This window comes from Vombatus ursinus, unplaced genomic scaffold (genome assembly GCF_900497805.2).
Source record: "Vombatus ursinus unplaced genomic scaffold, bare-nosed wombat genome assembly UNPS02014812.1, whole genome shotgun sequence".
Taxonomy (NCBI): Eukaryota; Metazoa; Chordata; class Mammalia; order Diprotodontia; family Vombatidae; genus Vombatus; species Vombatus ursinus.
The window spans coordinates 3,720,088-3,737,197 of record NW_020954590.1 but is presented as its reverse complement, the minus strand read 5'-3'; the positions used below and the strand labels follow the sequence as shown (position 1 = coordinate 3,737,197).

The 17,110-nt window shown below is 35.2% G+C and overlaps 1 protein-coding gene across 1 annotated transcript; it reads left to right on the top strand.

The window, feature by feature from the left end:
* The first annotated feature begins 6,987 nt into the window (after window positions 1-6,987).
* Window positions 6,988-16,862, top strand: LOC114054263 (cholesterol 7-alpha-monooxygenase-like). The gene is made up of 6 exons (XM_027877445.1): window positions 6,988-7,067; window positions 9,156-9,396; window positions 11,830-12,416; window positions 14,192-14,322; window positions 15,385-15,560; window positions 16,204-16,862. The coding sequence occupies exons 1-6, from the start codon at window positions 6,988-6,990 to the stop codon at window positions 16,498-16,500; spliced, it is 1,512 nt and encodes a 503-aa protein (XP_027733246.1). The 3' UTR covers window positions 16,501-16,862.
* Window positions 16,863-17,110: the final 248 nt, after the last annotated feature.

Genomic DNA, 17,110 nt, shown 5'->3' with positions numbered 1-17,110 from the left:
ATTAACTGAACAAAAGAACTCCTTAAAAAGCAGAATTGGTCAAATGGAAAAAGAGGTACAAAAGCCCACTGAAGAAAATAATGCCTTAAAAACTAGAATTGGGCAAGTGGAAGCTAGTAACTCCATGAGACTTTAAGAAACAATAAAACAAAGAAAATTTGAAATGTTTCATTGGAAAAACAACTGACCTGATAAATAAATTGAGGAGAGATAATTTAAGAATTATTAGACTACCTAAAAGCTATCATTTAAAAAAAGAGCTTAGACATTATATTTCAAGAAATTATAAAGGAAACTGCCCCAATAGCTTACATTCAGAGGGTAAAATAGAAAATGAAAGAATTTACCAATCACCTCCCAAAATGCAAACTCCTAGAAATATAGCCAAATTCCAGAGCTCCCAGGTTCAGGAGAAAATGTTACAGCAGAAAGAAACAATTTGAATATCATGGAGTTACAATAGTCAGTATCATACAAGATTTAGTAGTTTCCACATTAAAGGAATAGAAGGCTTGAAATATGGTATTCTGGAGGGCAAAGGAGCAAGGATTATAACCAAAAATAACCTACCCAGCAAAACTGAGTATAATTCTTCAAGGGGAAAATGATATATTTGATGAAATAGGAGACTTCCAAGCATTCCTGATGAAAAGACCAGAGCTAAATAGAAAATTTAACATTCAAACAGAAGACTCAAGAGAAGCATAAAAAGGTAAATATGAAAGAGTAATTATAAGGGAGTTAAACTGTTTACATTCCTATATGGGAGAATGATAAATGTAATTCCTAAGAACTTTATCATTATTAAGGCAGTTAGAAGGAACCTGCATAGACAGAGGGCACGAGCATAAGTCAATTATGTTGGGATGATCTCCAAAAAAGAATGTAGGGGTGAGAAAGAGAGATACACTGGGAGAAGGATTAAGGGAAAGGTACAATGAGGCAAATTTTCTCACATAAAAGACTCAAGATGAAAAATGCTATCCACCTACAGAGAGAACTGATAGATTCTGAGTGCAAATTGAAGTACAATTTTTTTCACTTTATTTTTATATTTTTTGCTTTTTTGTGATGTGGCTGTTATGGAAATATATTTTGCATGATTTCACATGTATAATTGATATCATATTGTCCATATATATTCCAGTCCTCACAACTCTCCCAGAAGTATCTCCCTTATATCCTGGGTTTCCACATATGTCAGACTTCCATTACATAAGTAAACTGTAAAAGTGCTTGAGAAGAAAGAAAAGAAACATACAATAATTACTTTATAAACTAATTTTATAATCTTTGACAAATACCCTAATAAAAAAGTTTGAAAGGGTTTTTTGGGGGGTTGTTTTTTTTTAACAGTTGCATCTTTTTTTCTATTGGCAAAGGCAACTGACAATACATGGCAATCACCTCCATGGGATCCCCCACCTCTCTGTAGAGAGGAAGGAGGTTTCTGCTAACATAAGTGTTCTGGAACCAATAATGGTCATTGTATTTTGAGTTCTATTATTCCTTAATGTTCTCATAATCACTGTGTAAATGTCCTCCTTGTACTACTTCCTTCACTTTGTATCATTTCATATGTCTCCTCACAATTCTCTGAATTAATCATATTGGTTGTTCTTTATGATAGAAGCCATCATGTTCGTATACCACAATTTGTCCAGCTGTTCTCTAATTAACTGGAACCTTCTTTGTTTCTAGGTTTTTTGTTTTATTACTGCAAAAGAGCTATGATGGATATTTTGATATATATAAGACCTTTCTATTACTAAGCTTCTTGGAGAATGTGTCTAGCAGGAAGTAGGGTTATTCAGATAACAAGTATAAGCAATTTAGTAATTTTTCCTGTATAATTCTGACTTCATTTCCAAAGTAATTTGGACTAATTTGCAGTGTATAATTAATCAGTGAATATTATTAAGCATTTACTATCTGCCAGGCAGTATGCTAAGGCACTAAGAATTCAAAGGAAAAAAATGAGACTGTCTTTTTTATCAAGAAGCTTACACTCTATTGGGGGAAACAACAGGTAAATACATATGCATACTGTACATCAAATCTGTATAAAATGAATTCAAGATAACTTTGGGAAGTCAAGAACTAGCAACTGGAAGCGCTCGGAAACGTTTCTTATAGAAGATGGAGCTTGAGTTGAATCTTAAAAGAATTGAAGACTTCCAAGAAGTGCATATATCCAAAATATCCAAAATACTGAAGGAGTGCATTCTAGGCATGGGAGACAGCCAGTGCAATGGAAATAGAAGTTAGGTGAGGAAGAGCAAGATCAGTATACACGGATCATAGATTATGTGGAAGAGGTAATACATAAGAAGACCAGATAGCATAGAAAGGGATAAGAGATTTATGAAGAGATCTAAAAACCAAACAGAAGAGTTTATGTTGATCCTAGAGGTATTAGGGGAAAACTATAGCTTATTCAATAAAGGGGAAGGGTGACATAGTCAGACTTCCTACAACATCCATCATTTCTATTTATTTTTACTGTTTTTGCCAAATTTTATAATATGACTTCATATCATATCTTGGTTACTGCAGTTGAAATTTCTCTTATTATAAATGATTTGAAACTTTTTTGTTGATAGATTATATTTTTCTTATGAAAACTGACATAATATTTGGCCACAAACTTGGAATTATACAATTGTTAGAGATAATTGATGTAAATACATATGCACATATTTACCAGTAGCTAGTTTCTCTTTTTATTCCAGAAGCATTTATTTTCTTTGTGCCGATACATTTTGTTTATATAATTGTAAAATTTCCATCTTTTGTAATGCTCTATAGCTTGTATCTAGTTATAAATTCTCCTCCAATGATAACTATTAAATGCATCTCCTTCTAATAGCCCCTATTTTTTATGTGCCCTTTAATATTAAGATTGTTTACCTTTTTGGAGTTTATTGTGATAGATTGGATAAGTACTGGTCTAAACATATTTTCTACTAAAACTCTTTCCAGTTTTCCCAGAAAATTTTTCTTCAATAGGGAAATACTTCCCCTAGGAAAATGTTCTTTGGTTTCATTAGTATTGAGCACTTCTAGTTGAAGCAGAAAGCTAGATACTTCAGGTTCCTTTCCCTAACATGAAGGAGTTGAGGCCAAACTCTGAAGGAATGGGGTTAGTTAATGGCAGCTATTCTTATCCCCTTTGCAGGGGAAAAGAACAAAGGAAGAGATCTTACCAATCCTCAATCTCAGTTCAAGGCAGTCTTTTCTTTCAGGAGTCATTTTGGTCTGATAAGCGCAACAAACAGCCCTATTGCCTGTAGCAACAATAGGGGTAACACCTCATACAGTCACTTAGGAGAAGATAGTTGGGGAAGAAAATGCTAGGACCTTACGGTGCCCATCCATTCATTCCAAAGATGGAAAACAAACTCTGAACTCTCACTGAAAACCCAGCTCCACTCTTTCCTACATCTTTCTCTTAGAAATTTCTGCAAAGCAGTCCCAAAAACCATCACAAAGAGCCTTTCTCAGAAATCTCAATTCCCAAATTCAGTAGTTAGTGGATTTAGGAGGCATATCTCCATAGCAACATAGGTTACAATTAGAAAGTGTTCTCTCTCATTGAAATCCTTCAAGGTCTAATTCAGATTATACTTTCTCAATAAAGTCTTGCCCTTCTGTTTACCTCCATTTCCCAGTACCCTCGGTCCTCAAATTTTCTTGTAGTACCATATCCCTATCATATTCTACCTTGTATCATAATTATTTGGGTAAACATTATATCCTTCTATTAGACTGTAATCTCCTTAAGGGCTAGGACTAAAATGGTTTTCTGTTCTTAGGGACTAATAGAATAGACTAGAATAGAATGAGTAGAATAGAATGGGATAAAATAGAATTGATTAATTTTTTCCTGATTAATTTGACTAGTTAATTCAGTCAAGTTGCTTGTGTAAGCAAAAGATAAAAATATGTGTGACAAAGTATGTTTTATTTTCTTCTTCCTCCCACATACAATATGTGTCACATATTGGTTGCCTATTATAGTTAGCTTTAGAATGTGGATTTATTTGAGTTGTTTGTTTGTTTTCTGGTTTGCTTTGCCATGATTTTCTTAGTTTAGTCAACCTGGGTTGTTTGACTCCAATCTTATACCTCTTTGGAATCTAGGACAGTTTATGTCTACTGGCCAGCTATCTATATTAGTAGCAGCAGTACTAGTGTAGTGTAAATTAGAGGATTACTAATGGTTTTGAAATTCATGTAAAACTCAATCCCTTGTCCAGGTCTTCTAGCAAGTAGGACCTTTACAGATTTGAAATATAAAAATACTTTGCTTTTCTGTAGTTCATTTAGCCTGGAGAAGGAAATAACGACCCACTCTAGTATCTTTGCCAAGAAAACCCCAAATGGGGTCACAAAGAGTTGAACACACTGAAAATGACTGAACAACAACAAGTTCATTTAGTCACCCAAAGTATGAACAGCCAAGAATGACAAAGAGTGAAAAATGTCCTCTGGGTAGTTAAAAGAAACATCACAAAGTCCATGTATGAAATCTCACGTAAGAGAGCTCAGAGAAAGTGGATCACTCCAGTCTTTACTTGGTTTAAGTAAACTCTTAGTTCAGACATAGTTCTAAGAGCTTGTTTACCTGGAGATAGATAAACCCTAAGAAGCAGATACAAAAACTCAAAAAGCACAGCATTCTGGGGACATTGTGGAGAGTCAAACAGCTCCACTTACCACAGGAGCCTGTAAGTGAATCTTTTTATCACTGCAGCGTCTGAGTGCCCTATCTGGGAACAAGCAAGCTTTTGCAACTGATATTCAACAATGGACCACATATTTATACTCTTATAATTAACTGGAAAATATAATGGATATAAGATCCCATTGTGCTTATTGTTTGTTGATTACAAAAAAAGCATTTGAGAACAGCAAGGCATCCATACATTGAGATTACCTTCGAAGATGTCATAACAGAAGTAACTCTGTCCACTGATTCTTTGACAATAAATATCAGGTTAGGCATAAACCCAGGGTGATGTATGATTGCCAAAGGAATTTGTCATTGTGCTGGAAGAGATCCAGATCAGAAATATGTTGAGGAGGGTTTCCTGGGAGATGAGATAAAGTGGGGTCCTTTGGATATTTGCTTCCTGATGACATCAAGCCCCAGAACATTACAGAATCTCCTGGAATAGATCTGTAATTACTCAAAGGAGTTTAACCTGTCCATCCATGCAAGAAAGACCGAGAGATGAAGAATGTCTATTGTCTAGATTCCAAAACGCAGACTGGATTGCTTTTGGAAATTGCAAAGGTCTTTTGCTGACCACAAGTTTTCTGTGAAAGCAAAGGTCCATATTTTCAATAGTAACATTTTACTGGTGTTGCTTTATGACAATGAGTCATAAAACACCACTGTCTCCAAAGAAGCATAGAAAGTAAAGGCATATGGCAAGTGTAAGCAAGCTACAACAACAACAACAACAACAGCAACAACAATCAGCACTTGTATAGCACCTTAAGATTTGCAAAGTATCTTACACATTATCTCATTTTATTCTCACAAAGACCCTGGGAAGTAAGTGCTATTATTATCTCCATTTTACAGATGAGGAAACTGAGGCAAACAGGAGTTAAGTGACTTGCCCAGGGTCAACAGCTAGTGAATGTTTGAGGCTGGATTTGAATTCAGATCTTCCTGATTCCAGAGTGAGCACTCTATCCACTGTGTCATCTAGCTGCCTTATAGTAATTTTGAAGAACAGGAGTAAAGGAATCAAGGAATTGTATGACAGGAAAAGCAGATGGCTAATCATATGGCAAGAGTAAGATATGCCAAATAAACAGACACAGTGCCCCATTGGTGCCCTTGAAATGTCAAAGGAAAGCCAGAAACTCTTCTAGTATGTTGGGCAGACCCTCGGTCACATATTGTTGGGAGTCTCATAAGATGAAGATGGTCAGGCATAGGGCTGTGATCTACACTGCTGTAGGGATCAAGAATCATAGAAGATCATAGATCTAGTTGAACATTTGAGTATATAATGATTAATGAGCTTAGTAATGACTCTGAGTCACCCAAAAAGTTAAGTTCTGAGGGGTTCATCAGTAACAGTTTGGGCTTTGGGTTGTGAATATATTTAGTCATGGCAATTTATGAAATTGTCTACCACAGTATGAAAGGGTACAAATCTGTGTTGGTAGAAGTTTGACCCACATCTATGAAATAAAAGGCCTTTTGAAGCTTTAAAATATCCTTGAGGCAGGAAAGTATGGCATGCATTTTTAAAGATTCTGATTAAAAAAGAGTTTACCATGTTTTGTTACAATAAAAAACAGTTATTCAAAAAAATAAAAACAAAACATTTTTGTGCAACATAAAATATGATGATAGAAATTCATTAAGGAAGAAAAAACAAGTCACAGGAATACAGACACATTTCACTCAGTTCTCTTTCCTTTGAACTTGACCACTAAATCTCTCTTTGGTCAACCAAATAAGACATTTTCTTCCTTAAAAATTAAAGGATTGAATTCATTAGGCTGCCAAATAATTCACTGTATATCCCACTCCAAGTGTTATATTCTACATCTCTGCTAAATATATTTTCAACCAAAAAAGTGTTCTTCCTTTTTTTTTTTTGCATTTATTACTTAATCTTCACTGTTAATTATAGTGGCTAAACTTGGGTGATAGGTCAACGTCTTTCTGCGAGACCTTCAATTTATCAAGTATTGCATCTCTTTGATTGTTTTGGAACCTCTCCTGATACCTGTGGACTTAGTTCAAGGCCACTCCTGTAACTGTCCAGCTGATGATGCTTTTTTTTAGGTCCTGGTAGAACAAGTGGTAAATTGTTTGCTTTGGCCATTGAAGTTCAGGTTAATGAATCTGTGTTCTCCTATATATAAAAACTTATGCTGAGGTCTATGTTCAACATGTGCTTACTCATCTGAACACAGGTTTTCCAGCTGCTCAGAAGTTACCTCTAGGATTTCAAAATGTTAACAATTTCTTTGATCTGGGGCATTGCTGTGGCAATATGCTGTTGTTTATGGCTTATTATTGGAATAAGGAGGAGGTAAGCAGTGTCTTACTTTTACATTATATTTGAGTTCATTTCATCTGAGACTTGTCTGTACTTGATATCATATTGTGCTTAAGCACAGCAATGTTTTCTAGCTTTTGTTCATTTTTAAAGGCCTTTTTAGTAGTCTTTAAAAAGCCATAGATTTTCTCTGGGCAATCTTCACAGTCTTTGGAGTGGTCTTAATAAGGTGAGAATTCCATTTTAATAATAGATATATTCAGTGCAGGTGATGGAAAAATAAAGGATGTCAATAAAAATGAAAAATAATATGCACACATACATGGGTCATAAGAATATAAAATCAGCATGGTGTGATAGATAAAGGGCCAAAGTTGGAGTCAAGAAAATCTGGGTTCAAATCCTGTCTCTAACACATACTAGCTTTATGATGTGGGGACATGTTATTTATGCTCTTGGGCCTCAAGGAATTCTCTAAGATTACAAATTATAGATTAGCTGCTGATCTGAACTGGTGGAGGGGGTTTCCATAATGGTAGTAGTTCTCTACACTGATAAAATCACAGGTCTGTGTCATAGGCCCACATATATAGTCATATTTATATATACATAGATACATAGATACATATATATAGATATTTACATAGATATTAAATGCATTGGGTAGAACTTCATAGAATGTAAGTTTTTTTATTCCAGAGTTACTTTTGGTGATAAGAAGAAGGCAGCAATATGGTAGCAATTTGATTGGGATATGGTGCAAATGATGGAAGTCATTTTTGAAGAATCAGAAAGGAAAAGGGTTTTTTTCCCTCTATGGTCATAACCATGGGACTTGTGATTAATAAACATTCATCAAGTGACTATTATGTGCCAGGCACGGTACTAGGTGATAGAGATACAAACACTATCAATGAAAAAAACCACTAATCACAAGGAGCTTATATTCTGATGAGGGAGATAATAAGGACATAAATAAGCATATACAGAATAAATAGAGAACAAATGCAAAATAGTTCAATACAAGGTAGTTTGGGATGGAATGTACTAGCAATTGTACTAGCAATTGAGGGGATCAGGAAAGGGTTCTTACGGGATGTGGTGTTTGAGGTGCAGACTGAAGAAAGAGAGGGATTCTGTGGGGTGGAAGTGAGCAGAGAGTTCATGCCAGGTTCAGGGTGCAAAGGCATAGAGGTGGAGATGCAGCCTAGAGATGCAGCTGGAGCACAGAGATGGAGCTGGAGTGAGGACTAGAGAGAAGATCAGTTCCCAGAATACAGATAGGGGAGTGATATACCCTGGGACTTGATAGATTTGAACAAGGTCATGGAATTTTAAGAGCTGAATAGAGGTGTTTAGATTTGATTCTAGAGGTAATAGGAAGCCATTGGAATTGATTAAATAGGATTGTGACCTAATCAGATCTATATTCAAGGAAAATCACTTTGCCAGTTGTGTATAAGATGGACGTAAATGAGAAGAGACTTGAGGTAGAGTGACCTGTTAGAAGGCTATTACAATAATCTAAGCAAGAGATGATGAGAGCCTGAAATAAAGAAGTAACTGTGTGAATAGACAGAAGGGGTAAGATGCAAGACACATTGTGGAGGGAGAAACAGCAAGATTTGGCAACTGATTGGATTGTGAGATGAAGGAGAGGGAGGAGGAGAAGATGATGCTAAGATTATACATCTGGAAAACTGGAAGAGTGGTGGTACCTTTGACAGAAATAGGGAAGCTTGGAAGAAAGCTGGATTGGGGGGAAATGATAGTTCAACCTTATATATGTTGAGTGTGAGTTGTCTTCAGAACATCAAATTCAAAACGTCTAAGTCAATTGTAAGACAAGATTAAGGTCAGGGGAGAGGGTGGGGCTGGATATATAGATCTGGCAGTCATTAACACAGAGATAATAATTAAACCCATGAAAGCTGATGAGGTCACTCAGAGAGAATATATATGATACTTTAGGTCAAATAAATATTTCGATAAAAGAATAGTGCCTTATTTACATAAAATGTCTCCAAGCAGATCTTTGGGAAGTCTGTACTGAGTTTTATGGTCTGGAAAAAACCTATCTGGCCATGCTCAACTTCTCTGGTGTGTATTTTTCTATTGCAGGCGTATAGGAGAGCCACCTCTGGACAATGGGCTAATTCCATATGTAGGCTGTGCTCTGCAGTTTGGAGCCAATCCTCTCGAATTCCTCAGGACAAATAAAAGGAAATATGGTCATATTTTTACATGCAAACTAATGGGAAAATATGTGCATTTTATTACCAATCCTTTTTCATACAATACAGTAATGCGGCATGGAAAATATTTTGACTGGAAAAAATTTAACTTTGCTGTCTCTGCAAAGGTATCAGTTTTTTAAACTTTGTTTCAATTTAGCTTTCCATCACATTCTTTATGTATATCCAGTTGTATATCTCACTGTTATTCTATCCCTAATCCCTAAGGTCTTCTCTTAGGTCTCATCCTAACATTATGGGAACTCTGGGTTCTAAAAGGTTATATCAGCAAAGTAGCAGCTCTGGCAGGGGCCATCCAGCTAGAAAGTCTTTGAGAAGAGTCCTGGGAATACACTGAATTCCCATAATCTGAGGGTCAACCCAGTCAAATTTGGAAAAGCTTCTCATAAGTAGGCTACCTACCAGTGATAATTTAAAAAAGCTTTTTCTTAGCTGTAGTGGTTTACAAAGATGGCACAGTGGAAGACTTGGTTTCAAATTCCACTTCTGACATTGATTAGATTTATGACCATGTTCAAATCACTTAACTTCTCCCAATCTCAGTTTATTCATCTGTAAAATGAGGGCCAAGTAATACCTCTAGTATCTACCTACATTGACAGATTGTTGTGAAACTCAAATGTGATCAAGTATGTAAAGTGCTTTGAAAACTTTATTATAGAGCTTAAAATTCATTTATGAAGTGGTTGCCATCTAGTGGGTGTAAGGAATGTCCTCGTTGATGAAATCTTTGAATTACTAAACTACCATGTATTAAAATATTTCTAAAATCCCTCCTAGTCAATTCAATTTTTTTAAGCTTCAAAGGAGGAGTAATTGTGATCCTCCTTAACTGTATTGCTGATAATCTGATACTAATCCTATGATTTTGCCAATGTGGTTATTCTCTCTGCAGACACATACCTTAACCCTTCCAGACTTTCATGTACTGTATAATTTTTACTGATGTTTTCCCTGACTTACAAGGGCTTTTCTGTCATGCCAGTGTTTCAGGGTTGTTGGTTTTTTTGCCATGATAATATTGAGATGATGAATTACTCGATATCTTCCTAATTGTCATCCATAATCCACATTTCTGTAGTGCTTAAAGGCTTTATAAAACTCTTTTCCCATTTTATAAATGAGAAATCTGAAGTTCAGAGGGGTTGTCCCTCCATAGTCTCAGATTATAACAACAACAATAAGCCTTTAATGACATTTTAAAGTTTCTAAAGCACTTTATAAATATTAACTTCTTTGATACTCACCACAACTTTGGGAGGCCGATGCTATTTTCACCACCCTAATTTTACAGATGAAAAAACTGAAACAGAGAGTGGTTAAGTGATTTATCCAGGGACCGCGCAGTTAGTAAATGTTTGATATCAGATTTTAATTCAGTTTTTACTGACTCCAGAACCGGTGCTGATCCACCACATTGACTAGCTTCCTCAGAGTCTAAATTTCAACCCAGGTCTTTTGGCTCTGGGTCTAATACCCTTTCTACAACACCATGCTGCTTATAAATAATGGGTCAGGCCTTACGTAGTCAGAAAGTAAATTGAAGGTAAATTGCCTTACACACAAAAAAAAGAAAAAAATCATTCTTTTTTTTTATTTCCATGATGCCTGATTGTTATTTAAAAAAAAAAAAAACAAAAACCCTTGAATACAAGTTTATTGAGTGTCTGCTAAGTATATGGCACTTAGTTGGGGTGGGAGATATAAAGAAGCAATCCTGCCTTCAAGGAGCTTAAAATCTAGTTGAAGATAAAAGACATATACACATAAGAGAATAACTAACAATAGAAGACATTGTAGGCTAAGTTCCAAATGTTTTTAAGTCTTACTTAGAGAAGGCAAAGCTGCAAATAAATTGAACAAGCATCTAAAAAGCATTGTCTAATGTTGCTGGCACTGTCCTTAGTGCTGAGAATACATAGGTAAAATAAAACTGACTCAACCCTCTTACATTCTACTGGGAGAAATACAGATAAATAAATGCAAAATATAACAGCAAATTCAAAGCAATTGGCAAGATTAAGAAAGAAACTAATAACAGTAACTAAGAATAATAAGTAGAGAAGCATAGGGATGGTATCCAAGGGAACAGGAAATCATGGGCAACAAGGACACCAGCATAAAGCATGTCTAAGAAGCAGAAGGTAGAGCAGTATAACTGTAGTAGACTGTGTTGCACAAAGTAAAAGAATTAAAGTTGTAAAGGTAATGCCTTTTGAATTGTAATTTATTAAATTCTTTAATTAATATTAATAATAATTAACTAAATTAAAATCAGAATTTACAGATTCTGTGACCTATACAAAATATATGCCTTGCACGTTCAGGGAATAATTTACTTTCATAAAAGAATCAATTTGACTATAGAGTATTTGGGGATTCTTGATTTAAAGACTTCCCTTCAAGATATTGTAACCTAGGAAACTTTATGCTTTTCATGCTTGGTGTGCAAAATACCCGCGGCTATGATTTTTGTTTTAATTTATTCACTGGTATTATGTTAGGCTTTCATTTTCTCACACATATTTGTTTGATCACAGGCATTTGGCCACAGAAGCATTGATCCCAGTGATGGAAATACTACTGAAAATGTACATGAGACTTTCACTAAAACCTTGCAGGGGGATGCCTTGAATTCCCTCACTGAAGCCATGATGGAAAATCTACAGTATGTCCTGAGGCCACCAGTTCTTTCCAAAACAAATTCTGATAGCTGGGTAACAGAAGGCATGTATTCCTTCTGCTACAGAGTGATGTTTGAGGCTGGTTATTTGACTCTCTTTGGCAAAGATCTTACAAGGCAAGAAGCACAGAGAACATTCATCCTAAATAACCTTAATAACTTCAAGCAATTTGACAAGATCTTCCCAGCCTTGGTAGCAGGGATTCCAATTCACATGTTTAAAAATGCTCACAATGCAAGGGAGAAATTGGCTGAAGCTCTGAAGCATGAAAATCTACAGAAGAGAGATAATATCTCAGAACTGATCACTACTCGTATGTTCCTGAATGACACCCTCTCAACTTTTGATGACAAGGAGAAGGCGAAAACTCACCTGGCTTTACTTTGGGCAGCTCAAGCTAATACACTCCCTGCCACTTTCTGGTGCTTATTTCACACAATTAGGTACAATAACATCATTGGTGCAAAAAGAAGGAAACTGATCTTTTCAGTAGCTAGCCTTGTACTTAGAGTTCTTGTCATGTCTCAGTCAGGGACTGAGAGCCATAAACTAAATAGGAGTGCCTACTTAAGTCCATGATGCATTCTATAGCAGCAGCCAAAAGTATTAATTGACTGTTTAAGACAGGTGCTGGGGTCATGTTTCATTTTTGTAGCCTTTCACTTTTTTCCCCTTCAAATATCTACTGCGATCTTACCATTCATTCTGATAATTATCATAACTCATCATCCTTCAGTCAGTCCTGTAGAAGCTAAACTTTCCCCTTTATACATTTAAATATATGTACATATATGTATATACACATGTATCCCCTTACGTATTTATTATATTATACATTATTCCTTTATATGTTTATATATGACATATTTATATTTAAAATATATTAATCATATATTTTTACATATATAATTGTTTACTGGCCAAGGAAATTGGCAGAGTCTCCCTAAACAATTCTATGAAAATATTCCATGTTCATGTCAGAGAGAAGAACTGACTTTACGGTAAAATCATGGAATGAATATTGTATAATTAATACAAGTAACAACTTACATTCATGTGGCACCTTGAAATTCACAAAGTGCTTTCCTGACAACAGACTTTATATTGATTGTCTCCATATTAGGACACAGAAAATGGGCTCCAAGAAATTAAGTGGCTTGCTCCAGGGTCCATAGCTACTGGGTGCCACAGTGAAGCTTTCATCCAGCTCTCCTGACTCCAAATCCATTATTCTTTGCTCTTGACCACTCTGCAGTTAATTACAATCATAAAACCAACATGTAGGCAACATTCTTCAGCCAAATATTTCCCACCAACTAACTTCTATTTTATAGCACACATCTCTTGACATGGCACTCATGCATAAAATGTAGCCACATGAGAACTTTTTTGTGTTAGTCACCATTTGGCAATTCAGAATGCTGCATAATAATTTTGTGACATAGCAAAAAGTTTCCTATTCTGGATGAAATCTTAGAATCATAGATTTTGAGAGGCAGTGAGGCATCGTGGATTTAGTTCTAGATATGGAGCTCTAAGACCTGTGTTTAAATCCTCCCTTTAACACTTCATAGGCAAATCATTAATGTTCCTAATCCTCTGTTTCCTCATCTTTAAAAAAACAACAACAACAACAACAACAACGACAAACTGCAGTACCTAGTTCAGGATTGTTGTGAGGGTCAACTGAGATAATGTGTATAAAGTGTGTTACAAATCTTAAAATGTTATATGGATATCTGTTATTTTACTCATAGACTTCTACAAAGGAGAAAAAAAAACTTAAAGATTTCAAGATCATCTAGCCTAGTTTCTTTCATGTTAAAAAGATGAAAATAAGGATTTAAAAAATGAATGCTTTTTTCTATTTGAAGTTTGACCAGGATGATACAGCACATAAAGAATGATATTCTTACAGGTTTTTTTAAAATCTTAAGTGAGACCTTTTCCTAAACTATTTAGCTTTCCCGCCCCCTTATGAGAGACAATACTTTACAATGACGATACTACATTACATATTTACTACAAGCATATCTAGTCACAAATTTACTTCTAGTCAATGAAAACTAAATTGGAATACTACATATTTTCCCAAGATTCACTTAGTTTTGACCAAATATTTAAGAGTAGGCAAAAAAAAACCCAATTTAAATCTACAAAACAATTTGGTATGATGAAAAATAACATTCTACGCATCTTTTCTTTTGGCTTTTAATAGGAGTCCAGAAGCAATGAAGACAGCTACAGAAGAAGTCAGAAAAGCTTTAGAAAATTCTGGCCAAAAAATTAGCTTTGAAGGCAAACCTATAAGCCTGACTCAAATGCAACTAAATGACATGCCAGTGCTAGGTATGCTGACTGCTTGCGCTGCCACAGAACACTTTCCCAGTTTCATTTTCTATCTTATTCAGCTCAGTGATCTGGACAATAACAAAAATTCTTCAAAGGACAAGTCTTTTGACTTTCAACCAAAAGCAATCAAAAGGCAACAAACAGATGAAATGAGAGCAAGGAATTGTCTGTCAGACCTTACTTTTTCCACTTAATCTAGGACAACCTTTACCTTTTTATTACCCATTTCTTCTTGCTTCTTTTATTTCTTTCTTTAGGCAGAAAGAATTCATATATGACTCCAAAAATTCATTGGTAAAACCAGAAACATATCAGAGGTCCAAGCTTTAGTTAACATATGCCAAAATATCCATCTGTATAAAAATGGAAACGTTCAGTTTGTTTTGTTTATCCAGTGCCAAACATATGGATGTTTATAAACATTCACAAATGATTAGCTGAACTTAAAATTTTTTTTATCCAGATGTTTGGTATAATGTACATGTAGCCACGCAGTATTATTCCATAGGATTATGAAGTCCAAATTCCTATTGACTATTTGGAATTTTGTCTTTAAAGATCAAAAGATCACATTGGACCTTGACTTTCAGATTCAAAAATCCATCCAAATGATGTTGTACAATAATCAGTAACAGAGCAACAACAAAGAGGAGTCAGAAAAGTCTGAGGAAAAGCTTATCTGACTATCTTGTCATATTCTGTTTTTTAGCTCCAATCTTTTAAGTTCATCTGCTTTTTATTTTGTCTAAGTTTTGTTATGAACTTGCAGATGATGGGACCTAAATAAATATTTTATAAGGCTGTAGAAGTATAGTTGGAAAGGACTTTAAAGGTTATCTAGTCCAATTCCCTCCTTTTATAGATGAGTAAACTGAGGCCCAGGGAAATTGAGTGACTTGTCTATAGCTGCATAAATATTAAGTGTCAAATCAACCAAATAATCTTTCTCCAAAACCAGCACTATTGTCACTATAAAACATTTGAATTGAATTGTTTATTATATGAGATGATTATACCTTGTAAGTTCTTTAAAGACTTGGTTTTTTCTTCATTATGCAGATAGTATAATCAAGGAGGCTTTACGACTTTCTAGTGCATCCTTGAACATCCGAGCTGCTAAAGAGGATTTCACTTTGCACTTAGAGGAGGGATCCTATAATATCCGAAAGGATGATATAGTAGCTCTTTATCCCCAGCTGCTGCACTTAGATCCAGAAATCTACCCCGACCCCTTGGTAAGTAATTTTTCATCAAAGCCACTATCAAAACTGGACACTTGGCCAAAGTAAATCGAGAATATACCATTGCATAGGTGTTTCTTCAGGATATTTGGTTTGTGTGATGATAAAAGTTTGGATGTGTGGAAACATCTGGATGATTTTTTTTTTGGATTTTCTTCCTGACATTTAGCATTCTGCAAATAAATATAACTCCATCATAGGCACAGTATTGGTGATAAGGTTGACACTAGTTTGCTTTCTTCTTAAAACAGTTCAAAATGGGAAACACCAATCTTGTATTTTTCTTCTCATCCAGATTCCCAAAATCCAGGAAACTGTGCCTGCTATAATAGCATCATTTTGTTTCTGGTCATGATTTCTAACTTTGAATTCAGTCCAACTCAGAAAGCCAGTCTTCTAGGAAAGGACAAGAGAGGGACTAAAAAGTCTTCATTACTTAATCTTTTCTCATACGTCCCTTGTCCTTGGATAAGTTCGACTCCATTATAAAATCCTTAAGTAACTAAATTACTATTGTGAAATAAGAGATAAACAGAATTCCCAACTTTAAAATTCAGGTCAACAAAGTGTCATTAAAGATAATCTAAAGTTATTTCAAACTAGTTCTTGAGGTATTTTTTCTCTATTGTGATTGCAGGTTTTCAAATATGACCGTTTCCTCAATGAAAATGGAAAACCAAAGACCAGCTTCTATTGTAATGGCATCAAGTTAAAATATTACTATATGCCTTTTGGATCAGGACTGACATTGTGTCCTGGAAGATTGTTTGCTGTCCATGAAATGAAGCAATTTTTAATTCTGATGTTTTCGTACTTTGAAATGCAGCTTATTGATAGTCAAGTTAAATGCCCTCCTCTAGACCAGTCTCGTGTGGGTTTGGGCATTTTACCACCAACAAATGATATTGATTTCAAATACAAACTAAAACACTGATGATTGTATTACTGATAGAAGAAGGGAGCACTGGGTAATCTTACATGTCCAAAGAAAGCCACTGCCCCCAACAAGCCTGATGGCAGGCAGAATGAACAATGCTAGGTTACAGTAGGAAGAGCACAGGCTTTGGAGCTGGATCTGTATTTGAGCCTCAGTTCTGCTTTTTACTACTTGTTTGACCATTAGCAAGTTGATTAATCACTATAGGACTCAATTTCCTCATTTGCAAAATGGGGAAGGGATATTGCACTAAATGATTTCAAAGTTCCCTTCTCACTTTAGATTTGTGCCACAAGGTGGCCTCAAGGGTTTCACTAGTTCTGTTTTTATTTACTAGTACTTGCTAATAAAGTATGACATCTTAGGAATAATTTTAGATACCATATAAAATTGTGCTTCTGCAAAGAATAGTTTAAAATTATTCTTTGTTTAAATTAACGTTATCAACTTTCTTTCAGCTAAAGCCTACATTTTATTCTAGGGAGAAGGGGCAGGGAATTGGTACTTTTTCAGGAGGGAAGGGTTGCAGTTAGTTGAGAATTTTTTTTTTCCTAAGGAAACTCCTTTTTATTTTTACAAAAATCAGCCAACCATTATTTAGAAAAAT

Excerpts from the sequence above, each read along its gene's own strand:
- LOC114054263 (XM_027877445.1), top strand. The coding sequence starts at position 6,988 with ATGTTAACAATTTCTTTGATCTGGGGCATTGCTGTGGCAATATGCTGT. Across the intron at positions 12,417-14,191 it reads TGCTTATTTCACACAATTAG|GAGTCCAGAAGCAATGAAGA; the intron begins GTACAATAACAT and ends GGCTTTTAATAG. Across the intron at positions 14,323-15,384 it reads AAATGACATGCCAGTGCTAG|ATAGTATAATCAAGGAGGCT; the intron begins GTATGCTGACTG and ends TTCATTATGCAG.